This window comes from Oreochromis niloticus, linkage group LG12, assembly GCF_001858045.2.
Source record: "Oreochromis niloticus isolate F11D_XX linkage group LG12, O_niloticus_UMD_NMBU, whole genome shotgun sequence".
In the NCBI taxonomy this organism is placed as follows: Eukaryota; Metazoa; Chordata; class Actinopteri; order Cichliformes; family Cichlidae; genus Oreochromis; species Oreochromis niloticus.
The window spans coordinates 37,241,754-37,267,839 of NC_031977.2; the positions used below are offsets into that span (position 1 = coordinate 37,241,754).

General features: G+C 47.0%; 3 protein-coding genes across 6 annotated transcripts in view; 2 read left to right on the plus strand and 1 right to left on the minus strand.

Annotated features, from left to right (window-relative positions):
* gpsm1a (G protein signaling modulator 1a) lies at positions 1-13,853 on the plus strand. Of its 2 annotated transcripts, XR_003222345.1 has the most exons (5): positions 1-150; positions 1,558-1,940; positions 3,707-3,904; positions 5,434-6,930; positions 13,555-13,853. XR_003222345.1 is itself a non-coding variant. In XM_025911911.1 (4 exons), the coding sequence occupies exons 2-4, from the start codon at positions 1,614-1,616 to the stop codon at positions 5,656-5,658; spliced, it is 750 nt and encodes a 249-aa protein (XP_025767696.1). In that variant the 5' UTR covers positions 1-150; positions 1,558-1,613; the 3' UTR covers positions 5,659-7,281. The 2 variants fall into 2 exon arrangements, 1 of the variants encoding a protein (XP_025767696.1); XM_025911911.1 differs by lacking the exon at positions 13,555-13,853 and having other exon boundaries at positions 5,434-7,281.
* Positions 9,893-19,341, plus strand: LOC100709911 (transcription termination factor 1). 2 transcript variants are annotated; one of them, XM_005460129.3, is made up of 11 exons: positions 9,893-10,063; positions 11,711-12,799; positions 13,027-13,151; positions 13,230-13,415; positions 17,132-17,210; positions 17,298-17,422; positions 17,737-17,926; positions 18,019-18,111; positions 18,223-18,288; positions 18,376-18,461; positions 19,036-19,341. In XM_005460129.3, the coding sequence occupies exons 2-11, from the start codon at positions 11,772-11,774 to the stop codon at positions 19,197-19,199; spliced, it is 2,142 nt and encodes a 713-aa protein (XP_005460186.2). In that variant the 5' UTR covers positions 9,893-10,063; positions 11,711-11,771; the 3' UTR covers positions 19,200-19,341. The 2 variants fall into 2 exon arrangements, with proteins under 2 accessions (XP_005460186.2, XP_019202544.1); XM_019346999.2 differs by lacking the exon at positions 9,893-10,063 and adding an exon at positions 10,173-11,633.
* endog (endonuclease G) overlaps positions 19,272-26,086 on the minus strand; it is a 16,565-nt gene continuing 9,750 nt past the window's right edge. The window contains exons 2-6 of one of the 2 annotated variants that reach the window (XM_005460130.4): positions 20,624-20,817; positions 20,152-20,293; positions 19,912-20,021; positions 19,755-19,836; positions 19,272-19,657 (exon numbers count right to left, since the gene is read on the minus strand). In XM_005460130.4, coding sequence (XP_005460187.2) covers positions 19,475-19,657; positions 19,755-19,836; positions 19,912-20,021; positions 20,152-20,293; positions 20,624-20,817 — 711 coding nt within the window. In that variant the 3' untranslated portion in view covers positions 19,272-19,474. Of the gene's footprint in view, positions 19,676-19,754; positions 19,837-19,911; positions 20,022-20,151; positions 20,294-20,623; positions 20,818-26,086 lie in introns of both variants that reach the window. The other variant, XM_003455523.5, reaches the window with a different exon arrangement.

Below are 26,086 nucleotides of genomic sequence, written 5' to 3' on the forward strand. Positions count from 1 at the left end.
TGTGCTTGCTTTAAAGTTTGTGTGGACTGGCTGGTAGAGAGACCTCACTCGATGGAGGAGTAAGACGTAGAGCCCAGCAGCAGAGCGGCGTGACGACTGACGGGGTCGAAGACAGGAAGCTGGAAGTTGGAGGAAGTCTGTAATGTAGAGGTGAGGGAACAGGAGCTTTGGTTCTTTAGGGAGTGTGTGTGTATGTGGCCCCTTCGTGAGGTTTTCAGAGTCTAGATTGAACCACCTCTGACTTCTCTGGTTTTCTCTACCACTTTATTGTGGGCTGCCGCAGTTCCCCCGACAGCCTCTGGGTGGAGCTGCAGCCTGGGGCAGATGAAAGCAGTGACACTGCAATGCATTCATGTGTGTGTGGCTGTCTTTGTGTTGTAAATGGGATTAGACACTGGCAGCTCTGCTCCTGTTGTTGTTGACCTACTTCTGCTGAAGCTTCACTTTAAACTGAAATCGTCTCCGAGGGCGCGCTCGGCTAGCTTTACTGTTTCTGCTTCATGTGGAGCGCACACAATCCAACTGCTCAGCTTCATTCTCATTTGCAGCCAACATTTTAAAGATAAATCAGAGTTTAAACACTGCCGTAAACAACACGCACACACCCGAGCCTTCATATATACTAATTTACATGTTCATAATTTCCTTAAACTATTCTGATTCTGATCTCACGAAGGGGGCCGGTTTTAAACCAAGACATACTATTGCTGAAAGCTGGGGTATAAAAATTACACAGGAACTGGACTGAAGATCAGAGGAACTGTCCACGTCATGGTCAGCATGTACGAGGAGGTCAGAAGAGGTGCAACAGTGAGAGTCTGCAGCCTTGTGTGAAACATGGCGGAGTCTCCATCGTGGTTTCAGATGCATGTCAGCCAGAGGTGATGGAGATCTTCAAACACACTGCCAGTGCAGTGAAAGCATCCTGAATAGAAACATACGGTGGATCAGCCTCCGCAGAGCCCGGACCTCAACATTGCTGAAGCATCGATTCATTTTTGCCAAGAGGAGTGGTCAAACATCCAAAGCATCAGATCAGGGTGCAGGGACTTGCTGAGGGACGTTGAGCCAAATGTTAGTGGGGTGTGTTCTTCACTCTGTGTGGATTGCAGAAAAAGTACAATAAAAAAAACTTGTTTGTTTTAAAGACAGTATTTCTGTACAATCACTCCACCCTGGTAAAAACAAACATTTCAAAGGAGTGATTAAAAGCCCCAAATCACCCTGAAGGTGGTGCTGATAGTGAGTGGATGGAAACGTCTGAGCATCACCTTCATGTCATTGGAGAACCTGTGCTGCCTTCTAGGTGTTTGGGATGTTAGCTGTTAGTGTCCGAAAACATGAGGGAGATGGTATATGTTTCACTCTGTTTGATGCGAGGGGTGGAGGGATGGGTGGAGATGGAGGTAAGGATTAATTCACACATAGTAAAAAAGGCTGCAGGCCAACTCTGACCTCGTGGGGCTCAAACAGACGTTTTAGCCTTTAAGTCTGAAAAAATGAAATGCAGTATACAGAATACTACAGAGTACTATCTGTCACTTCCTCTGTGTCCAGGTTCACCGCGACAGCCTGAGGAGAACGCCTCCCTCAGCACCTCCCACACCTCCATCATGACGGACAGCCAACACCCAGGCGTGCCTTCCCCTTCGCTCTCTTCAAATGCTCACCACAATGGCAGGATTGGGAGGGCGGTGTCCAAAAGTCCCATGACCCCTGATCAAAATGGTAGTCTGGATCCAGGACCAGGACCCCGCAGTCCCAGTAAAGTCAGCAGCAGGACGCTGACCTCCACCTCACCCCTGAGGACCCTCAGGACTCTCGAAGGCCTTGTGAGTCCAGCAGGTCCCAGTCCTGAAGGCAGCACCGTCAGACCTCGGGGACAGAGCCTTAGCTCTGCACTCAGCTCCAGAATGAGAATCACGACCCCCAGAAGCAAGGTAACTCTCGCCTGCAGTGAAAGACACACCTGAGCTGGTCCAACAAGTCCAGGAGAGACAGGAGCTCCCAGGTGGAGCCAAATCTGAAGGGAGGTGTTGATCAGTCTTTGGGTAGCTTTGATCAGACAGAGGTCTGATGAGACGCGTTAGAACCTAAAAATCTGGATGGACCACATGCGTGGTCAGAGTTACCTCACATGTGATTTTTCATAACAGCCTGAATAATTAAAGAGAGGTCACAGGTTCAGGGGAGACCCCGATGAATGGATCAAAAAACCTTTTAGCCGTAGCTTATAAAGAATCATCACCTGTCTGAGGTGAAGTTCTGCACCTGTGATGAACTCCAATCAAAGACATCTACAGACAGTCAGAAGCAATACGCTGACATAAGCTGCCTCAGACTCTGGTCTCAGTGTGGTGCAGACTCTTCTGGTCTGTAGTAGTGATGGGATTTCCAGCTCTTTTTAGAGAACCGGCTCTTTCGGCTCAGCTCTTCAGGTTGTTTTGTTGCTTTAATTAATTTATTATTAACAACAATATAAAGTTATGCACAAAAGGAATTACTAATGTAAAAAAAAACATGGTTTTATTTATATACGTTTATATATAAATATATACGGTGGCCCCTAGAGACAAAGCAAAGCAAAGACAAAGCAGTTAAAAAAAAAGCGCCCCTCCGACAGCCAAACCCATCTGTTCTCTGATTGGATTGTTACATTTGTGATTGACATGACATTGACCAATCAAATGAAAGGAAGAAAAATAGGGTCAAAATTTGTACTTGTAACTTGCAGGGTTTTTTTGGCTAAGTCCACACACAAATCTTTTTTACGCACACACAAATTCTTTTTACACATACAAAACTGATTTACAAGTACAAAATATTTATGACCACATTTTGAGCCCATATGTCTCTCCCTCCCGCTCTGTTCCTTTGCTACTGCGAGTGTAACTACCGCCCCTCCCCCCTCTGCTCAGCGCAAAGCACAAGGCTCGCGTGCGGAGTGAAGCGGAAAAAAGTGCGAGAGGGTGAGAGAAAGAAAAAAAACCCCAACGACTCCCAACAAGGAGCCGGCTCGCGTCATTCACTTCAAAGACCCGACTCTAAGAGCCGTTTTGTTCGCGACCGACACATCACTAGTCTGTAGTATTTGACAAACATTGGTGTGAAACTGCAGATCAAAGTGTCTGTGAAGGTTCTCAGTCATCCAGGTCATCGTAGTCAAAGGAATTTGCAAAGAAAAGCGTCTGGACTTCTTTGAGTTGCTTGAAGACGTTTCACCTCTCATCCGAGAAGCTTCTTCAGTTCTAAGGTCAAATGGCCGAGAGTCCCAGATTTAAACCCAGTGGGAGTATCCCCCCAAAGAGGGACAAAGGACCCCCTGGTGATCCTCTAATCACATGAGCCAAGGTGTGAGAAAGCGGGTGTGGTACCTAATCAGCCAGGGTTTCGGGTGAGCTCATTGTGAAACCTGGCCCCACCTTGTCATGTGAATTCCTGAGGTCAGATGGCCCAGGATGTGAGTGGGCGTTAAGTCTTCAAGCAACTCAAAGAAGTCCAGACACTTTTCTTTGCAAATTCCTTTGACTGCAGATCAAAGTGAAAACTCAACATGCAGCAAAGCGTTTTGGTGATTTTGGAAAGAGCGGTGAGGACAGATGGTGACATCGTGGTGTTCAGATGCTGTCACATAAAGTGTGTTGGAACTCAAACCTTTAACTCAGACTACTGTTAACCACTTGTAACACCTGTGTTGTTGCTGCAGCGTAGGAGCAGCCAGCAGGGGGAGCCAGAGGCCCTGTTGGACCTGATCCTGGAGTCTCAGTGTAAGAGGCTGGACGACCAGAGAGCCAGCGTCAGCCTGCTGCCTGATCCAGAACCAGCTGCTCTTTGCGGGGCCTGCAGTCCAGATCAGCCCCCTGTGCCCAGCCTGGACTTCTACTACATGCTCATACACTACCAGGTCTGTATCTTTACTGGGCTAACTGTTAACTAAAGATTGGACACACTGGTGTGGTTGGTTGGTGTGGTTTTTACAACACCAGGAGTATCAATGCTCCTGACCAATCAGATTCTTGTGATGTCATAGCATTGCGAAGACAGAAATATTAGAAATGCTTTTCTTACCTCTAATTTTAAAAACAGAGACCTCCCCAAGTTAGTATTGTGCTTGACTAAAGCAAAGAGAAAAAGTAAATAATAAAGCCTTTGGGTTACTTTTGGTTTAGGGTTAGCAGCTGTTAGCAACAGATCCTTTGAGTCCTGTAAGCTGCGAGCTGAGGCTTCCTAGACTGGATTTGTTTAGTCTGGGAGATCATACAGATCCCTGATTGAAGGCCAAGTCCGCACCTCAAAGCAGACTTGATGTGCTCTTTAAAACATTCCTGAACCGGTTTAGCAGTGTGCCTTATCCTGTTGAAGGGCCACAACCATCAGGGAGCACCATTTCTCTGAAAGGGTGGACACGGCCTGTAACAATGCTTAGGTAGGCCTGTCACAGTAACATCCACATGGATGCAGAACACAACTTTTCCCAGCTGAACATCACCCAAAGCATCGTGCCACCTCCTCGGCTCATCTTCTTCCAATCTGGCCTTCTGGTTCCAGGTGTTCCCCAGGTAAGCAGTACACATGCACCTGGGCATCCACATGATGTGTATGCTGACACCTTTCTATCAGAATGGGCCGCCCGGGCCAGCCTTCAGTGAACCTTGTTTGGCGTGTCGTTGGTTCTTTGATAGGTTACTGAGCCCTGCAGACCAGGAACAACCAAAGGGCTGCAGGTTTGGAGACACTCTGACCCAAACTGTCAAACACATCCAAATCCTCTTGTGCATTTTTCCTTCTTTTAACATCACGTCTGAGGACGAAATGTACACCTGCTCCCTGATATATCCCACCCACTAACAGGTGGTATGTATTCACTTCACCTGTCAGTGGTCAGAATGTTAGCCCTGTTTGATGTATCCGACCAGTTTCACTCTAGTTCACTCTGATCTATGAGCAATATGATAGTGCAGCTCAAATCGCACCTGCATGTGTATGAATGAATAGCAAGAAAAATTAGTGGGTACCTCACTATCTGTACACCTTGTTTTAACATTAATCAGTAAAGGTGACGTGGGCAGGACTTGATTTTAGCATTTTCAGTCAAATCTACACTTGTTCTGTCTCAGCTTTACCTGAAGGATGAAAGAGAAGCTCATCAGAACATATGATGATGCGATGGGGATAAAAAGATCCATTCTTGTAGTGTTACATTAGCTACCAGACGGGTAGTGAGCTTCTGTCTGTGTCTGCATTTGGGTCCACTCCCACTTACTGACCTCCAGACCCCCTTGACAAGATGGCTCTCTGTAAGGTCCAAACAAGCACTTTCTGTCAATATGTCACAACAGTGCGACTGGCCAGGGATGGTCCTGGATCAACACTGATCTTGTCATCAGGAACAGGATAGTGTAGAACAGCCCTCACCTGTCTCTCTGTCTGCAGTCTGACAGGATGGAGGACCAGAGGTGTTCCCTCCCAGACCTGGATGACGTGCTCAGTCCGGTTCCTGATGGTCAGGAGGACTTCTTCTCTTTGGTCCAGAGAGTCCAGTCCAGGAGGATGAATGAGCAGCGAGCTTCACTGCTGCTGAGGAACAGTGAGGAGGACCCGGACGCACAATCTGCTAGCTCCTCCCTCCATCATCATCATCATCATCATCATCACTGATGAAGCCCCGAGTCTGATTGGGTGGAGCGACTGAATTCTAGTTCCCTTGAAGGAGTAGCATTTGTTGTTGAGTGTGGCTCTGGCTCCTCAGACTGAAACCAGGACCGCAGTGATCCTGGACTCGGGCCCATGAAGGTTTTAGTCTGCGTGTAGGACAAACTGCTGTCAGAAATAATCTTAATTTTTACTAACACACCTGTAACACATGTCACATGACCAGGAATCACAGGTTGGTTTCTGTACGAAAGAAGAAAAAAATGCTCTGAGGTTTGATTTGATGTTTGGAAGTTTGTTTCAATCAAACTTAGGGCTGCAAACACTTCTGTGCGGATGACCCTGGGTAAGTGGGGCTGTGTGGGTGGGGCAAACCCATATTTATCCCACACAGCGCCCACAGCATATTTGCCCTTCAAGGCTAGTGGGGATGCCGGTGTGGGCTTTCCCACAGGAAACCCACATTAGTGGCCAAGAGAGGCGTGTTTGGTGGGGCAAGCTGAGGTTTAACTGCATTAGAAGGTGAACATGGGCATCCCTGTGATGCTGGAGTAGGGAGGGTGTAGGTCGTGGGTGTGGGTGTGAGGTCTGAGGTGTGAGGCGTGAAGCACGCGTGTTGGTGTGAGGGGCAAATGTAGTGATGGTTAACAAGAACCCTTGGGGGCGCAGGACACGACTCATTAAGTCATGTGACTGGCGCGGGGGAGGGGGGGGGGGGCATTCTGGTAGATGTAGTGAAGTTTAGTAACCGATACTTTCAGCTTTAAAAGGACAAAGCCTTAATGAGGTCATCATATCCATCAGCTGTTGCTCCTCCCACCACAATGCTGTACAGGAAACAGCTGTTTACTTCCTGTTTGTTCTGTGGTCCCTAACTCAAACTAACAAGGTGACTGAATGCAGACCAGCCGACGATGCACTTACTGACTGCATGATAAACACTCTGTATGTAAACGTCACCCCTGGACCTGTGAACCTGTGACCTGATCTGTGTCCTGTTTCACCTGTACTCACCTGAGTCTGTAGTAACTGCAGAAATGTGACCTTTAACCTCGTGGTGCTGATTTAAATAATCTCTCTAACAAACATCTCAGCTTGTATTTCACTGTCAAACTTTATTCAAACATGCGGCTCACAGACGCGATGTCAGGCTCTCCCACCTGTAAACACCTGACATGTTTACCAACCACAGGCGTCGATCTGGAGCTGAAGCCTCTCTGTGACCTCTGACCTCTGTAAGCTGGAAAAGTCTGATCGTAAAGAGAAATGTTTCATCAGGTGTGATCCTCCTCCTTGTTGCCTGGTAACAGCTTTCTCACCCTCCCAGTCACTCATAAAAGCAAAGCTGGTTCAAATCTGACCAGAGATTTCACATTTCAGTCATCTGACTGCAGACAAACGAAGCCGCCTCCTGTTGTTGCTTGGAGGCCACCTTTGATCAGGACCAAACATGTCCTGATCCAGAATAATCGGATTTGTTCGGAGTGGTGCGATAGCAACATAGATTTCAATTCAATTAAATTCAATGTTCGCGCCAAATCACAACATCAGTCACCTCAAGGCGCTTTATATTGTACAGTAGATCGTACAGTAATAGATACAGAGAAAAACCCAACAATCATATGACCCCCTATGAGCAAGCACTTTGGCGACAGTGGGAAGGAAAAACTCCCTTTTAACAGGAAGAAACCTCTGGCAGAACCAGGCTCAAAGGAGGGGCGGGGCCATCTGCTGTGATTGGTTGGGGTGAGAGAAGGAAAACAGGATAAAGACATGCTGTGGAAGAGAGACAGAGATTAATAACAGATATGATTCGATGCAGAGAGGTCTATTAACACATAGTGAGTGAGAAAGGTGACTGGAAAGGAAAAACTCAATGCATCATGGGAATCCCCCAGCAGCCTACGTCTATTGCAGCATAACTAAGGGAGGATTCAGGGTCACCTGGTCCAGCCCTAACTATATGCTTTAGCAAAAAGGAAAGTTTGAAGCCTAATCTTGAAAGTAGAGATAGTGTCTGTCTCCTGAATCCAAACTGGAAGCTGGTTCCACAGAAGAGGGGCCTGAAAACTGAAGGCTCTGCCTCCCATTCTACTTTTAAATACTCTAGGAACAACAAGTAGGCCTGCAGAGCGAGAGCGAAGTGCTCTAATAGGGCGATATGGTACTACAAGGTCATTAAGATAAGATGGGGCCTGATTATTTAGTATTATTTAGGCCTTAGTTTTCACCGGAGCTACAGTGTCCAGAGTCATACGTAGTGAGGAGGTAAAATTATTAACAAGATGTAGATCTGGACATCGTGATCATGAAACACATCCAGCTGCTGACAGGCTGAGACAGTCGACGCTATCGTCAAAGATGAATAATATAAAAATAATAATAATAAAACAAACACACTGTTGTGTCCTTTGAGCTTTTTAAAAGACGTTTTGATAAATGCGTTGTTTTAGTAACTCAGAAATAAACTGGTTGTTCCAGCACAGTTTTTTTTTCTCTGCAGGTTATTTTAAGACTCTGATGAGCTCCAAGTGTCAAAACAACAAATGTGTTTCATGCTGAAATAAACTTACTCACAGCCTGCTGCAAACTCATTATTCCACCCCTTTTGCATCCTTCGCTCCCCCTCTAAAATCATGTCTATTCATTTTAAATCATAAAGTCACTCTGCTCAGGAAGGTTCCTCGCTGAGAGACGTGAGCTGGAAGAACGGAAGAATGCTAAGAAAAGGAGCTTCAATACTTGCTTTATTGCTCCCTTCCCTTAGCAAAGGAGAAGCTAGATCGTCCTTCATGAAAGGGGGAGCAGAAAACGCTGTCCCATAATTCATAACGACCGACCAGCGACCATTGACATAGTGAACAAAGTGGAGCAGATCGTGTAAATGTTCCTGTTTGCATTTCATCCTAATCTGCTGTTTTATGAGCAGCTGTTAAAGTCACAGCTGGATGCTGAGCGAATAAAAACTACTTCCTGTTGAAATATGTCTGTTAAGGTTCAAAATCATCCAGGTCTTCGTAGTCTAAGGAGGTTGGAAAGAAAAGTGTCTGGAGTTCTTTAAGTTGCTTGAAGATGTTTCACCTCTCATCCGAGAAGCTTCTTCAGTTCTAGAGTCACATTGTGGAGAGTCCCAGATTTAAGCCCTGTGGGAGTATCCCCCCCAAAGAGGGACAAAGGACCCCCTCTTTATCCTCTACCTAATCACATGAGCCAAGGTGTGAAAACAGGTGTAGGTCACAATAAGCCAAGGCTTTGGGTGAGCTCATTGTGAAACCTAGCCCCACCCTATCATGTGATTTCCTAAGGTCAGATGGCCCAAGATGTGAGTGGGCGTTAAGGCGTCTGGGAAGGATCTCAACACTGGATTATAGATGGCAGACAGTTGGTGTCGTAAACCCCGCCTCTGTTCAAAGATGGTCGTTCACAGTGGACATAAATGGCCTCTTTCACTCCTCTTTCAAACCATCTGTCCTCTCTGTCCAAAATGTGAACATTCGCATCCTTGAAAGAGTGACCTTTGACCTGTAGATGGAGGCGGCTCTTCTATGTTGTGCCATGAGTTCATGAAGTGGCTATTTGGTCTCTCCAATGAGGTCGCGCCCAGACCTCTACATTGGAGAGACCAAACATACTGTTTGTTATAAGTTTTCGGAAAGTGACAGTGAGACAGGTTAGAGGCAAGGAAGTTCTACTAAAGAAGTTTGGGAATCATATTCCCCGAGTACTGTTTGAGAAGTTAGGCGTGTAGTTTTTTTTTTCTTAGATGCGATTCTAGTTTTACAAACATCCCAATTAAGCTATCCACTTTTTCATCGGCAGGTCCTCATACATTGGAAACTGCTGTGTAATCTTAATTTTACTCACTGTATCACAGTATAACAAGGAGTGGATGGACAGAGGTCAGTGTTACTCCTGGGGGATATTAATGGCTTTCATTTCGTCAGATGAAAAATTCACATTTGGCGCTTTTGACACTTTAATCTCTGACTAAATCAGTCTCCAGCTCTGTTTCACATGTATTCAGAGGAACTTGATGAATCACACCCACATTGCTAAACCACTGGTTTAGTTAGTAAACTCTAATGTGCCCTTTGCTTTTGTTTGATTTTAGTTTTTCTATATTTATATTTTTATGGAAGCGCACATGTTGGAGCCCCTGCTCCTATCGGCTCTTCTTCGTGCACCAATAGAAAACATAAAGCCTCAACCGAATCCGGAAACTCAGTCAGAGGGACCGCGTCACTTCCTCCACTGAGCTTGTCCATCACTGCGCATGCGCGGCTGCAACACAGGACGTAAACAAGTAGCGCGAGTTCCGCCGTCCGCGTGCATCCGCCAAATAGCGCGGGTCGGCGAGAATCAAAGTTTAACGGCTGGAAGAGCGCGAGAAAGATCGATCACACCTGATCAGGTAGGAGCACTTCCGTTTTTTTAAGGTTAGCGTTAAATTGAACTCGCCCTGACCTCTGACCCTCAGTGTGACCGGTTCGGTTTTTACAGAAGGCGTTCGGTAAGAGCTCTTTAGTGACGTCACAGAGGAGCGCCAGGTTGGTTTCAGCGGCGACCTCACGATGGAGCTCGAGCTCGTCTTTTGTCTGAGGCGGGTTGACCCCTGACCCCGCTGTCGTAGTCTCCTCTCAGGTAGACGGCAGCTGATCAGCTGATCGTGTGCCACGTGCTGCTGGGATCGTTACTCCTGATTGATCCTTTCGTCACACCTGAGCCGACCCCGGACACGGAGTTTAGGAAGAACGCTAAACAAACAAACAACCTTTATTTGTCACATACACAATTATACAGGGTACAACATGTAGTGAAATTCTTGCGTCCGAGCTGCAGACGTAGCCGCGCTATTCCCGCTCCTCCTCCTTTGAACAGCAGGCCACTCTTCTCTTTTCCTCACTGGGGTCAAGGAAAAGAGGTTAGGGGAGAGGAGATGGTTTTGGAAGATGCCCGAGGAGGAATGCTGAGGGGCTCTTGGTTGTGGGAGGAGTTACCTACAGGTTGAGTGCTGAGGGAACCAGCTGAGAAGTTGTTTCCTCTGGACAGTGGACAGGAGACAAGGAGGCTTGATGGAGAAATGAGGAAGTATAGGAAAGCATTCAAAGGAAGAATAGTAGGAGTTGCAGAGGTGAAGGAGTACAGTGAGGAAAATAGAGAGCTGTGTGGTTACTCTCAGAGGAAATGATGTCACAGCTGAATAAAAGCACCCTGAATCCTCTCAGTGAGCCGTGGTTGTGAATCGACAACACACGTCACAGATGGAACCGTTCACACTGAGCTGCACTTTGGTGTGGATGACGTGCCAAAGGCTGTAACTGCTGCAGTGTGCACGCTGTGTCGTTCTGTGGTGCATTATGGGTAATCTCCGTCTCTCACTGAGCGCGCTCCTCTGACTGGCCAGCTCGGACAACATCCACCTGTCTGACGCCACCTTAAACCAGCTGAAGGGCTCTAGATGTGTCCTGGCTGTCGGTTGGAGCTGATTGAGTCTTTCCGGGTGGAAGCCACAGGTGGGGGCCGTCCTCGGGCGCCGTGGTGGTGATACGTGAAGCTCTGACTCGTTATCGCGTTTTCTGCCGATCGATAATGTTTCTGATCGCTGTTACGGCCTGACGACTTGCGCACATGCTCGCTAATGAAGTCACATGATCTGAAGTCAGACCGACTGAACCAATCAGACACACTCGCCGGACTGACAGACGAGCTTCTCTTCCTGGGGTGAGGAGATGATATCACAGGTGAAGCACACCTGGTCGCTGTCACACGTGAGCGTGGACACTTTCATAATGAATGATGGCTGGGGCGCTCCGAGACACACAGGTGATGTTGGAGCCGTTTCAAAATGTGTTGTCTGAGCGGCGACACCTGTTGTTCAGGAGAATACTGCAGCGGCTTCCTGCGCCCTGGCAGCGGGCGTAAAGCGAAGCAACCGGGTACACCGCCCCCACTGAAGCCTCGCCTGTGCCACATCACAGGCGGTCAGCTCACACCTGTGTCCTGTTTATTTGTCCTGATCAGCCACACCTGACCTGACCACCTTCTCCTTCTTCTGCAGCTTCTGTCATAAACTGACCTGCAGCATCAAGCCATCGCCTCCTCCTGCTGCTCCTCCCATCATGACACCTCCATCATCCCGTGAGAAGAAGAGGAGGCGCGCAGAGGGCGAGGAGTGTCCTGCTCCCATCAACATCGACACTCCTGAGAGAGGAGAGAAGGAGGAGGAGGAACTGTTCAGTCCTCCTGCTGAAGAGGGACGGGTGAGCAGGAAGGAGAAGAAAAAGAAGAGACAAGAGGAGGATGAGGTGTTCAGCTCGCCTGCTGAAGATGGACAGGTAAACGGGGAGGAGGAGGAGGAAAATAGCAAGGGGGGGAAGAAGAAGAAGAAGAAGAAGAAGAAGAAGAAAAATAAAAATAAGAGAAGAGCGGAGGAAGAGGAGGTGTTCAGTTCTGCTTTTTCTTCTGCTGAAGATGCACATGTGAACGGGGAGGAGGAGGAGAAAGAGCAGAGGGGGAACAAACAGGAGGAAACCAGCGAGGCAGAGAAGAAGACAGAGGAGGAACTGGGTCCCTCTTCTCCTGGTCTGGGTGAACAGCTGAGCAGGAAGGAGAAGAAGAAAAAGAAGAAGAGGAGAGAAGAGAAGGAGGAAGAACTGTTGGCTCCTTCCTCGCCTCCAACTGGGGATGAAAAGGTGAGCAGGGAGAAGAAAAGGAAGAAAAAACAGGAGGACAAAGAGCCAGAGAGGAGAGAGGAGGAAAAGGAGGTGTTCTGTTCTCCTGCTGAAGATGGACAGGTGGGCAGAAAAGAGGAGAAGAGCAGCGAGGGAGGAAAGAAGAAAAAGAAAGCGGAAGTGACATCACAGGAAAGGGAGCCTTACAGCGAGACTAAACAAAAGAAGAAGAGGGCGCGCATGGCGAGTGTAACCACAGCAACAGCCAATACACATGTGTCGGTTCAAACAGTCAAGAACAGGTTGAAGGAGGAGAGGAAAAGTGAGAGTGTGCAGGAAGTGACATCATGTAATGGAGAGAAGGGAACAAAGAATGTAAATCCTGCGAAGAGGCAGAGAGGCGCAGCGGGGGGTCGCGGGGAGGAGGCGGAGGAGAAGAAGAAGAGGAGAACGGAGGTGGCAGCCAATCCTGAAGAGTGAGTTCATAAAGTTCATGTTAACGAAATGTCAGTGAATGCAGCACAGAAACATCAGAGACGTGAACAAAGCTGCGGCAGCCGTGACACGCACCTTAACACCTGCGACTCCGCACGCTCAGACATGAAGCAGCGTGGACGCAAAGCTTCTCACGTGGCGTCCATCTTTGTTGTCTCTGCTTTTATGATGAAATGATGATGTCAGCTGATGATGTCATGTGCTTCAGGTTTGACCACAAGTTGTTGGAGGAACTTCAGGAATTTGTTCCTGATGTGAAGAAGAAATCTGCTGATCAGATCAACAAGCTGCTGCGGTATGACTTGGCACGCTTCAAGGCCTTCAAAAAGAAAGGTAACGCCGCTGCAGACGGCCCCAGCAGGAAGGTACGAGCACTGCACACTAACCCTGTGAACACCTGTCTTCCTCCAGGTGTGTCTCTGCGGTGGGGGCGGTACTCTCAGCATGAGAACCAGCAAATCGAACAGAACGTGGCCGACTTCTTGGCTCTGACGGGCATCAGCTCAGCGGAGCAGCTTCTGTTTCCTCACAGGTTCAAAGAGCAGGAGCTGGAGATCAGGAGGCTGAAAGCACAGCATCACTTCCTGGAGAACATCGGTACGTAACCAGTGCAGAACGACGTCGGGTACACAGGGAGGGTAATTCACTTTTATTTATACAGCGCCTAATCGTAACAACACAATCGTGAAGAGAAATGTCACTTCCTGTGTTGGAGGCTTGAATAAAGTTTCATCAGGTGTGATCCTCCTCCTTGTTGCCTGGTAACAGCTTTCTCACCCTCCCAGTCACTCATAAAAGCAAAGGTGGTTCAAATCTGACCAGAGATTTCACATTTCAGTCATCTGACTGCAGACAAACGAAACCGCCTCCTGTTGTTGCTTGGAGGCCACCTTTGATCAGGACCAAACATGTCCTGATCCAGAATAATCGGATTTGTTCGGAGTGGTGCGACAGCAACATAGATTTCAATTCAATTAAATTCAATGTTCGCGCCAAATCACAACATCAGTCACCTCAAGGTGCTTTATATTGTACAGTAGATCGTACAATAATAGATACAGAGAAAAACCCAACAATCATATGACCCCCTATGAGCAAGCACTTTGGCGACAGTGGGAAGGAAAAACTCCCTTTTAACAGGAAGAAACCTCTGGCAGAACCAGGCTCAGGGAGGGGCGGGGCCATCTGCTGTGATTGGTTGGGGTGAGAGAAGGAAGACAGGATAAAGACATGCTGTGGAAGAGAGACAGAGATTAATAACAGATATGATTCAGTGCAGAGAGGTCTATTAACACATAGTGAGTGAAGAAAAAACACCCAGTGCATCATGGGAATCCCCCAGCAGCCTACGTCTATTGCAGCATAACTAAGGGAGGATTCAGGGTCACCTGGTCCAGCCCTAACTATATGCTTTAGCAAAAAGGAAAGTTTGAAGCCTAATCTTGAAAGTAGAGATAGTGTCTGTCTCCTGAATCCAAACTGGAAGCTGGTTCCACAGAAGAGGGGCCTGAAAACTGAAGGCTCTGCCTTCCATTCTACTTTTAAATACTCTAGGAACAGCAAGTAAGCCTGCAGAGTGAGAGCGAAGTGCTCTAATAGGGTGATATGGTACTACAAGGTCATTAAGATAAGATGGGGCCTGATTATTTAAGACCTTGTATGTGAGGAGCAGGATTTTGAATTCAATTCTGGATTTAACAGGAAGCCAATGAAGGGAAGCCAAAACAGGAGAAATCTGCTCTCTCTTTCTAGTCCCTGTCAGGACTCTTGCTGCAGCATTTTGGATCAGCTGAAGACTTTTCAGCGAGTTTTTAGGACATCCTGATAATAAAGAATTACAGTAGTCCAGCCTGGAAGTAATAAATGCATGAACTAGTTTTTCAGCATCACTCTGAGACAGGATATTTCTAATTTTAGAGATGTTGCACAAATGGAAGAAAGCAGTCTTACATATTTGTTTAATATGTGCGTTGAAGGACATGTCCTGGTCAAAAATGACTCCAAGGTTCCTCACAGCATTACTGGAGGCCAAGGTAATGCCATCCAGAGTAAGAATCTGCTTAGATACCATATTTCTAAGATTTTCAGGGGCGAGTACAATAACCTCAGTTTGATCTGAATTAAGAAGCAGAAAGTTAGCGACCATCCAGGTCTTTATGTCTTTAAGACATTCCTGCAGTTTAACTCATTGGTCTGTGATACCTGGCTTCATGGACAGATAGAGCTGCGTGTCGTCTGCATAGCAGTGAAAATGTATACCGTATTTTCACGACCATAAGACGCACTGTAATAAAAGGCGCAGTCTCAGTTATGTGTGCCATTACTGTATTTAACACACACGTAAGGCGCACCTGATTATAGGGCGCGGGTTTTATATACAATCTACGCCCACACTTCCCCCTTTAATGTTCTCATGGTGTCCTCTACTACGTCCGCCTTACAACAACAACAACACACACAAGCATACAAGTGTGCGTATTTAAAAATAGAGCAGGAGCAAAACTGAGTTTCACATTTTTATTACCGGTAATCGTCATCAATCAAACCCATCGTCCTCATCCTCTGTGTCTGAATTGAACAGCTGTGCTAAATCTCCACCAAACATGCCAGGTTCACTTTCTTCACTGTCAGAGTCACTTTCCGTGCCGTGTGGCTCCTCGGAAATGATGTCGGCTTTTGCGAAAGCTTGAACAACAGTGCCAGCAGACATGTTAGCCCAAGCATCTACAATCCATTCGCAAATTGTGGCGTAACTTGCCCGGCGCTGCCTTCCACTCTTAGTGAAACTGTGGTCTTCATCGGTCATCCATCGCTCCCACGCCGCTCGCAGCCTTACTTTGAACGGGCGGTTCACACCGATGTCCAGCGGTTGGAGTTCCTTTGTCAGGCCTCCCGGAATGACAGCAAGCTCACAGTCCATTTGCTTCACTTGTTTTTTCACATCGGCTGTGAGATGGGCACGCATAGAGTCACAGATCAACAGTGATGGTGATGCATGGAAAAAACCACCTGGTCTCCTTACATACACCTCCCTCGGCCACTCTTTCATCATTTCCTCATCCATCCAGCCCTTTTCATTTGCCTTAATGATGACTGCTGCTGCAAAGTCTTTCTCTTGAAAATCACCATAGGCGGCAGTTTCTGTCCATTAGCATGACAGCCAAGCACAACGGTAAAAGAAGACTTTTCGTGCCCTGTTGTGCGTATCGCTACCATGCTGGTCCCCTTCTTCTCCACAGTGTGACTCACCGGGATGTTGAAAGTGAGCGGCACCTCGTCCATGTTAGTGATGTGGCTGGGCTGGATGTGTTTGTCTGCCATGTGTACTGCAGTAGGAGCGGAAGATGGCCAGCTTTTCATTATAATCCGCTGGAAGTTGCTGCGCTACCGTAGTCCTGGTCCAGATGGAAAAATGGCACCGTTTCATAAAACGAAAGCACCAAGACGGGCCTCCTTGGAAATGTTCAATTTTCATTTCTTCTGCTAGCGTTACTGCTTGTAGTCAAATGGTGACCGTCGAAATGCTTCTCCCACTCGTTCTTTGCTCGATGATCCACTGCTCGAGCCTCTGTCAGTGCGCCCCAGGGTGGCTGTGGCTACAACGTAGCTTGCCATCACCAGTGTGTGAATGTGTGCGTGAATGGGTGAATGACTGGATATGTAAAGCGCTTTGGGGTCCTTAGGGACCATAAAAGCGCTATATAAATACAGGCCATTTACCATTTCCTCCAACTCGGGCCACCTCGCCTTATGTCCGCGGAAACTCAGCTGTGTCTTCTTGACCTGTCGGAGCTTGTTTTCTAGCTTCCTCCATTTGCGAACCATCGATTCATTAATCATAAATTCTCTCGCGGCTGCTCGATTTCCATGTTCCTCCACGTAGCTGATGGCCTTCAGTTTAAACTGTGCTTCATAAGCGTGTCTCTTTGCCATTTTCAGGGTTGTTAAAACAACGATGTTCTGCATAACGCACATACCTGTTCTTTTATATACAATCAACGCCCACACTTCCCCCTTTAGCGTTCTCATGGTGTTCTCTACTACGTCCTCCTTACAACAACAACACACACAGGGCGCACTGCACTATAGGGCGCGCCACACTTTTTGAAGAAAATCTAAGACTTTTATGTGCGCCTTATGGTCGTGAAAATACGGTACTATGTCTTCTAATGATGCTGCCTAAGGGAAGCATGTATAATGTAAACAGAATTGGTCCTAGCACTGAACCCTGTGGAACTCCATAATTAAGTCTTGCTGTGATTTTTAAAATCAGTGATCCCAGTGTGACCTTTGACCTTCTTGTCTGTCTGCAGCTGAGGGGATTCCTCGGACATGTGATCAAGTTTACGTCAGAGCCAAGAAGATTTTTGATGAAAGGAATAACATGGGAAGGTCAGAGGTCACGTTGCATGTTCATGGGTTTATGTTTGACTCGTTAACCTGACGGTCACCTGACACAATGTGGGCGTGTTCATTCAGGTTTTCTGAGGATGAGCTATGCTCTCTCACAAAGTTGCAGAAGCTCCACGGCAACGACTGGAAGAGAATCTCAGAGAAGATGGACCGCAGCATCTACTCGCTGGAGAAACGCTTTAACACCATCGGTGAGCTTCCCTGTGACCCCCTAACCTCTGAACTCCACTGTGGTCGATCACAGACTGTACTTAGACGACTTGGTCAGATATCTTTAGTGACTTGTTTTAATTTTTTAAAGTAAGGGGACAAACGACCACCATGCTCTTATTTTGAAAGTCCACTTGTTGGGCTGATCTGGTTGCTGTCGTGGCGCCAAGTCAGACTCCTGCAGGTTTGTTCCAGCTGCTCGTTGTGACCTGACACAGAGCAGGTTATTGATCTGTAGAACAGATTTCTCTGCTCAGCCGTGAAAATGCTCACCTGTCTGTGCGCTCACGCCCAGCTCAGGGTCGCGGTACCTGGACTGCAGAGGAAGAGTCCCGCCTTTGGCAGGCTGTCAGGGCTCACCTGGAGACGCTGGTCCAGCAGAGCCCTGCAGGTCTGAGCAGAAACCAGCTGTGCAACAACCTGCCCTGGAAGAGGATCAGCGAGCAGGTGGAGACCCGGTCCTGGATCCAGTGTCGTCTCAAGTGGTCGGTGCTCCGCTTCTCACGTGAACCAGACCCGGTACATTCCACGCCAGCAGCAGATCCTCAGGTGTAACTCAGGTGTTGGTGTTTTCCAGGTTCTCCTTGCTGAAGTCTAAGCTGTCCTCAAAGGGAAGAGTGTTCAACCGAGGCGCCGAGGGGTACGCCGCAAAAATCCAGCTCATCAACACGTGAGTGACGCGAACCCGTCAGAGCATTCACTGAGCAGCCAATGAGAATGCAGGACAAACCTCCGGTCATGATGGTGGATGATGATGGATGATCACTGTGTGTGTGTTCAGGCTCTATAACATGCGTGTGGACGACGCAGCGGACATCGACTGGGACGAGGTGGCTGGAATCATCGGGTGAGGTCAAACTAGTATCAAGTACACAATAGACTGTACTACAGGCAGTATTGTGGTGTCACACCTGTGTGTGTGTGTGTGTTTCAGGACTGTGACACCAATGTGTGTTCAGAAGATGTTTTACAGGTTGAAGGTTTCCAGAGTTCCAAACTGGCCGAGTTTGTCGTACGCAGGTGAGCAGTTCGAGCTCGGTGTGTGTTCCACTTCCTGTTTGTGTCGCACTTTCAGATTAAACCTGAGTGTAGTTTCGATCATGTGGCCTGAGTGTCGGGTCAGATGACCTCACCTGTTGGTGTGCAGCGCGTTTCCGTCCACACAAACACGAGGGCACGCCGAATCTGTTCTCCAAAACCAAACCACACAAACGAGTCGAGTCATGTCGAGCATTGAAGAAACCTCCAACCGGAGCACACCTGAGACAGCCCGACCCCTCTGAAGTCTTCTTACCTGTTCGATCACCATGGTAACTAAACTGCTCACCTGGTCAGGAGCAGTTGAGCTGTAGTGCAGCTCAAACTGAGCGGCCAGACAGGCGATGAGCACCTCGGGTGTTACTCAGACTGGGGCTCAAACAAAGCCCCAGTGTGTGGTCCTTGCATTTAGTACACCCCTCAGATTTCCCAGTTTTCATTGAGTGCCTGAATGCAGCATGCAAGCTCTCAGGTTCAGTTGTTCAAACAGAATAATTCAGGTTTAAGTGTCGTGTTCAGGTGAGCCTGCAGTAATCTGTAATCGTCTGTCTCTCAGAGATCATCGACTTCCTGCAGAGCAGAGTCATCCCTGTCCTGGAGGAGAGACTGAAGAAGTGTGAGCCCAAGGAGGCGCAGGAGGAGGAGGAGAAGGAGAGACTTTATCAGCTCTCTGACATCTTCTCAGAGCTCAGTGACGACGTGGAGCTGGACAACAGCTGACCGGCAGCCAATCAACATGTGGTGTCCCCGTGGACAGACTTTATAAAAACACATTGAAATCGGGACAGGGAGTGGGTTAAAAAAGACTTTTTTATTTTGCAGGTGCCGATGCTTTGTAACATTGAATAAATTTGTTTTGGTACGTTGTGCGTTTGTTCTATCAGAAGCATTGCTCACACCGATAGTTCATAAATAATTAAGTTCATAAACACGTTCGAACATTATTCATCTGTGATTAGAGGAAGTCTGAAGCAGAGGATTGTGGGTAATGCAGCTCATCTGTCAGCAATGGCCCGTACGCCGCCGCCGGTCCTCTTCATGATGTTCGGCACAAACAGGAGTCCTGACGCACGCTCAATGGTTTCTATGGGAACCAGGAAACGCTCCAGAGGAACCTGCTCGCTGATAGGTTCGTTTGGTAACACGTATGAACGGAGCTCCACCCCCTTGCCGTCTGCCTGCTCCAGGATCAGCACCTGAGGGCACATGGGACAGGTGAACTTATCGCCAGCTGAAAGGCAAGAGTGCTGACATCATCCGGTGGGTGAGCCTCACCTTAAAGAAGTGTGTCGGCACGGCGATGTGGTTTCGTCCTATCACTTGATATCGAACGTAGAGTTTCCCATCAGCCTCTTGCCTGAAACAAGCACCTGACAATGTCATTCCCAAGCCCCTCCCTTCAGTCACCACAGAAGAATGGGCAGCAGGTTACCTGGGCAGGTAGAGTGGGCCAGTGCAGACGTAGACGTTGAGGTAGCGTTTGGTGAGGGAGCGGCAGAGTTTCTCCAGGTTGTTCCAGGTGTTCTGATTCAGGTGAGGGTTCTGCTCACAAACACCAGAGATCAATAGAATCAATCAGGTTATCAATACTCTGGATGAGCCTGTGCAGTAATACCTGCAGTCTGAATGCTTAAAACCAAGCCTGAGGATGCATCCAGGTAAAAAGTCTCACCTGTGGAGCCACGTTGCTCAGGTAGAACGTGTCGTCCATGGCTTTCTGGCTCCACTTGTGGTTGGCTGCCGCGGCCAGGTGACCCCTGTCGAACCCGCTCCCCTTGTAGTCGGCATTGGTCGCTCGGTGGAAAACATGAACGCTGCCAACAAATGAAAACAGACGTTACACGTTAAGAATTCAAATAACTTCACAGGTAGAGAAGAACGTCCTTCTTCACCCGTCGCCTCGTTAACACCTGTACGGACCACGATTTTCAAGTCACGCTGTCTCCGCGAGGAAAGTTGAGGTCACGGTGTTTAACTGCAGCTCTGCTCGCACAGTTTGATTTTTACAGTATCTCAATAGGAGCTGCAGAAAGGCAAGTCCAGCTCGCACCTCATGAGGGCCGGTTCTGGCCCACATGCCCTGTGTTTGACAGCCCTGTGGGAGAACACTGACATGAACTTTACCTGCCCTGTTCCTGTCGCACCTGTCATCCTCTTTGAACTCGCAGTACTTCCTGTCTGACAGGCCGCTCAGGGAGGCGGGGTTTAGCCGCTCTATTACCCAGGATGCAGTGCGCGTGCGAGCATCGTAGGAGGTGACATAGGATTCTCTGGTCTTGATGTTGCCCAGTGAGGGGAAGCCATACTTCATCACAGCTCCTGAGCTACCGGGGCTCACCTAGACACAGAGACATACTCAATCAGCCAATCGGGAACACAGAGACTCCTCCCACTAATTGATCAATAATCCAGAGTATATGAAAGTCTTCTTCCTGAGTGTTTTTATAGACTCACACACCTGAAGGAGCTGCTGCAGCATCGACATGAACAGCATGCAGCAGATGGTGTAAATGTTCTTTCTAACTGCATTTTGATATATTTATACTTTTATGAGCAGCTGTTAAAGTCACAACTGGAGCCTGAGTGAATAAAAACTACTTCATGTTGAGTTGCTGCTGCATGAAGCATGCCGTATGAGCCCAGTGATCATTAGTGATGTCCTTTGTTGTGTTACAGGCTTCATGTTTGCTTCAGGTCAGCTAGGATCAGTAATGATGGAGGAAATGCAGTCGCAGGGCGGAGGAAACGAGTTCCACAGCAGCCAGATAGAAGAACATACCATGGATTTCATTTTATTTACCTAGTGAGCCAAATGATTGTGACTTGACAGTCACAGGAGGATGTGCTGTTAGCAGTAGCTGTTTTTGATATGGGTGGCATTGGCAAAAAAAAAAAAAGTTGCTCGTACTGCCCCGACATCATGCCTGCGCATTTTGGGGATGCCATAGGCACCGATCAGTGTTCTTACGGCCATTTGCTGGGAGTAAGGGCGCCCTCCGTTTGCGAGGTGCTTGCGGCACAGGGAGGAGAGGGCGGGGCGGCGGAGGATTCTTTGGATGGCAGGAGCAGCATCTAATAACCAACTCGCAAAATAAAACAATATAAAAACAAACCCGAAAACACCAGACATTATGATACAGTCTTAAAATCTGCACCAATATTTTTTCGAAATTCTATACGTGAGAAGTGAGCGCGAGAGCCCTCGGTGCGCCTGCTCGCTGCTGTGCTGAAGTCAAAGTAAACTTTATTGTCAGCTCCGCTATATACAGTTCAATTCAATACAATGTTATTTATATAGCGCCAAATCACAACAAAAGTCGCCTCAAGGCGCTTTATATTGTACAGTAGATCGTACAATAATACATACAGAGAAAAACCCAACAATCATATGACCCCCTATGAGCAAGCACTTTGGCGACAGTGGGAAGGAAAAACTCCCTTTTAACAGGAAGAAACCTCCGGCAGAACCAGACTCAGGGAGGGGCGGGGCCATCTGCTGTGATTGGTTGGGGTGAGAGAAGGAAGACAGGATAAAGACATGCTGCGGAAGAGAGACAGAGATTAATAACAGATATGATTCAGTGCAGAGAGGTCTGTTAACACATAGTGAGTGAAGAAGAAACACCCAGTGCATCATGGGGATCCCCGGCAGCCTACACCTATTGCAGCATAACTAAGGGAGGATTCAGGGACACCTGGTCCAGCCCTAACTATATGCTTTAGCAAAAAGGAAAGTTTGAAGCCTAATCTTGAAAGTAGAGATAGTGTCTGTCTCCTGAATCCAAACTGGAAGCTGGTTCCACAGAAGAGGGGCCTGAAAACTGAAGGCTCTGCCTCCCATTCTACTTTTAAATACTCTAGGAACAACAAGTAGGCCTGCAGTGTGAGAGCGAAGTGCTCTAATAGGGTGATATGGTACTACAAGGTCATTAAGATAAGATGGGGCCTGATTATTTAAGACCTTGTATGTGAGGAGCAGGATTTTGAATTCAATTCTGGATTTAACAGGAAGCCAATGAAGGGAAGCCAAAACAGGAGAAATCTGCTCTCTCTTTCTAGTCCCTGTCAGGACTCTTGCTGCAGCATTTTGGATTAGCTGAAGGCTTTTCAGGGAGTTTTTAGGACATCCTGATAATAATGAATTACAGTAGTCCAGCCTGGAAGTAATAAATGCATGAACTAGTTTTTCAGCATCACTCTGAGACAGGATATTTCTAATTTTAGAGATGTTGCACAAATGGAAGAAAGCAGTCTTACATATTTGTTTAATATGTGCATTGAAGGACATGTCCTGGTCAAAAATGACTCCAAGGTTCCTCACAGTGTTACTGGAGGCCAAGGTAATGCCATCCAGAGTAAGAATCTGCTTAGATACCATATTTCTAAGATTTTCAGGGCCGAGTACAATAACCTCAGTTTGATCTGAATTAAGAAGCAGAAAGTTAGCGGCCATCCAGGTCTTTATGTCTTTAAGACATTCCTGCAGTTCAACTAATTGGTGTGTGTTACCTGGCTTCATGGATAGATAGAGCTGCGTGTCATCTGCATAGCAGTGAAAATTTATGCTATGTCTTCTAATGATGCTGCCTAAGGGAAGCATGTATAATGTAAACAGAATTGGTCCTAGCACTGAACCCTGTGGAACACCATAATTGACCTCAGTGTGTGAAGAGGACTCTCCATTTACATGTACAAATTGGAGTCTATTAGATAGATATGATACAAACCACTGCAGTGCAGTACCTGTAATACCTACAGCATGTTCTAATCGCTCTAATAGGATATTATGGTCAACAGTATCGAACGCTGCACTGAGGTCTAGCAGGACAAGCACAGAGATGAGTCCACTGTCAGAGGCCATAAGATCATTTGTAACCTTCACTAAAGCTGTTTCTGTGCTGTGATGAGCTCTGAAACCTGACTGAAACGCTTCAAATAAGCCATTCCTCTGCAGATGATCTGTTAGCTGTTTGACAACTACTCTTTCAAGGATGTTTGATATGAAAGGAAGGTTGGAGATTGGCCTATAATTAGCTAAGACAGCTGGGTCTAGAGATGCTTTTTAAGTAAAGGTTTAACTACAGCCAGCTTGAAGGCCTGTGGTACATAGCTGATTATTAGAGATAGGTTGATCAGATTTAAGATTGAAGCATTAATTAATGGCAGGACTTCTTTGAGCAGTTTTGTAGGAATGGGGTCTAAAAGACACGTTGATGGTTTGGAGGAAGTAATTATTGAAGTTAACTCAGAAAGATCAAATGGAGAAAAAGAGTCTAACTTAACATCGATGGTACTAAAAGTAGCTGTAGATAATATTACATCTGTGGGATGATTATTGGTAATTTTTTCTCTAATGATAAAAATTTTATTTGTGAAGAAGTTCATGAAGTCATTACTAGTTAACGTTAAAGGGATGGTTGGCTCAGTAGAGCTCTGACTGTTTGTCAGCCTGGCTACAGTGCTGAAGAGAAACCTGGGGTTGTTCTTATTTTCTTCAATCAGTGATGAATAGTAAGATGTTCTGGCTTTGCGGAGGGCTTTCTTATAAAGCAACAAACTATTTCTCCAGGCTAAATGATGATCCTCTAAATTTGTGACACGCCATTTCCTCTCCAGCTTACGAGTTATCTGCTTTAGGCTACGTGTTTGAGAATTATACCACGGAGTCAGGGACTTCTGATTTGAGGCCTTAGTTTTCACCGGAGCTACAGTATCCAGAGTCGTACGTAGTGAGGAGGTAAAATTATTAACAAGATAATCGACCTCTGTTTTCAGGAAACACTGTTAAATGTTCAGTTTCTATGCCATATGTTAAAACAAGATCTAGAGTGTGATTAAAGTGGTGGGTGGGTTCTTTTACATTTTGAGAGAAGCCAATTGAGTCTAATAACAGATTAAATGCCATGTTGAGGCTGTCATTTTTAGCATCTACATGGATGTTAAAATCACCCACAATAATTATTTTATCTGAGCTGAGCACTAAATCAGATAAAAAGTCTGAGAAATCAGAGAGAAACTCTGTGTAAGGCCCAGGTGGACGATAGATGATAACAAGTAAGACTGGTTTCTGAGTTTTACAGCTGGGGTGGACGAGGCTAAGCATCAGGCTTTCAAATGAATTAAAAGTCTGTCTTGGTCTTTCGTTAATTAATAGGCTGGTGTGAAAAATTGCTGCCACACCGCCCCTCGGCCTGTGCTTCGAGATTTCTGGTAGTTAGAATGACTCGGGGGTGTTGATTCATTTAAACTAACATACTCATCCTGCTGCAACCAGGTTTCTGTAAGGCAGAGTAAATCGATTTGTTGATCAATTATTAAGTCATGTACTAACAGAGACTTGGAGGAGAGAGACCTAATATTTAATAATCCACATTTGATTTTGATATACCTTTATACCTTTATTAGTCCCACAAGGGGGAAATTTCATAAGGCTGCCGACCTATTGCACGCAATGGCGGCGCCATCTCACCCTCCGACCATACATACATTACACAAAACATCACATGGGGAAGACAGGTCAGAGGGGTATAACATGGAAAAAGCACCACACGAGGAAAGATAAGGAGAAAAAAATAACTCCCCCCAGACTGAGCTCCAACAGGGAGATCAGTTTGAGAACAGAAAAAAACACCTCTGCACATAGCACATGAAAAAACTCTTAATACACCAAAGAAACACATGACAAGCAACAGGGGCGGGTAAAGGGTGAGAGACAGCCGATTTAGACAGTACATCCGGGCCTGCAGCCTATGCGCTGGTCTCCATGATCCACCGTCAGCATCGGAAGGGAATAAGCGTCGAAGGCGTTTGGAAAGGGAGGGGGGATGAGTGTGTGCATATCAGTGTATATGTATGTGTGTGCGTGTCCAGAGTTCAGCTGAGACAGTGTCCTTCGCCCTGCCAGGCTAAGTAAACAGTCTTCCAGCCAACCCAGGTGGCCTTGCATAGAATAGGAAGGAACAGACTAAACACAGTCTGTAATCAGGGTGTTGTTGCACAGCTCCAGCCTTGCAACCGCAGCTGGCGCCGAGAAGGTATCCGCATGAAGTGATGGTGCTTTTTACTTTAGTGCGAACAGCTTATATGAATTTCAAAGCAGTTCTACAGTCCAACACTGGTCTCTCAATCTCCCGATGGAGAGCCGCGAGCTTCGCCATACTTGCATTCTGTGATGTTGTCATTCTTGTGCTCAAGGAGCCGATTCTGAAAAACTCACGACAGTGTGCCTCCCCGAGATGTCATCCAATTTACGCTCAGAGATGTTATGCCGAGCGAGCCCTTCCGAGATGTAATCCAGTCTGCACTCAGAGATCTTATTCTGAGTATTCACAGCAGCCGTAAGCCTTTCCAAGATCTTATCCGTGCTGCACTCAATGAGCCCATTTGAGAAACTCACGCCTCGTCCCATCGTTTCAATTCCAGCGGGCAGCCTTGTGGAGGTTTGAACAGCCGGTTCCGCTTTCTTAATTCTTCAATAAGCCAGGGCCAAGCCAGCTCCGATCAGCCAGAACCCTGTTATCATGGTTCCGAATAGTTCCGAATTTCACTGTTTTACTCTTTGGTTCAGATGTGGATACTGTATTGTTCTTTCTTTGTGATTTTTTATG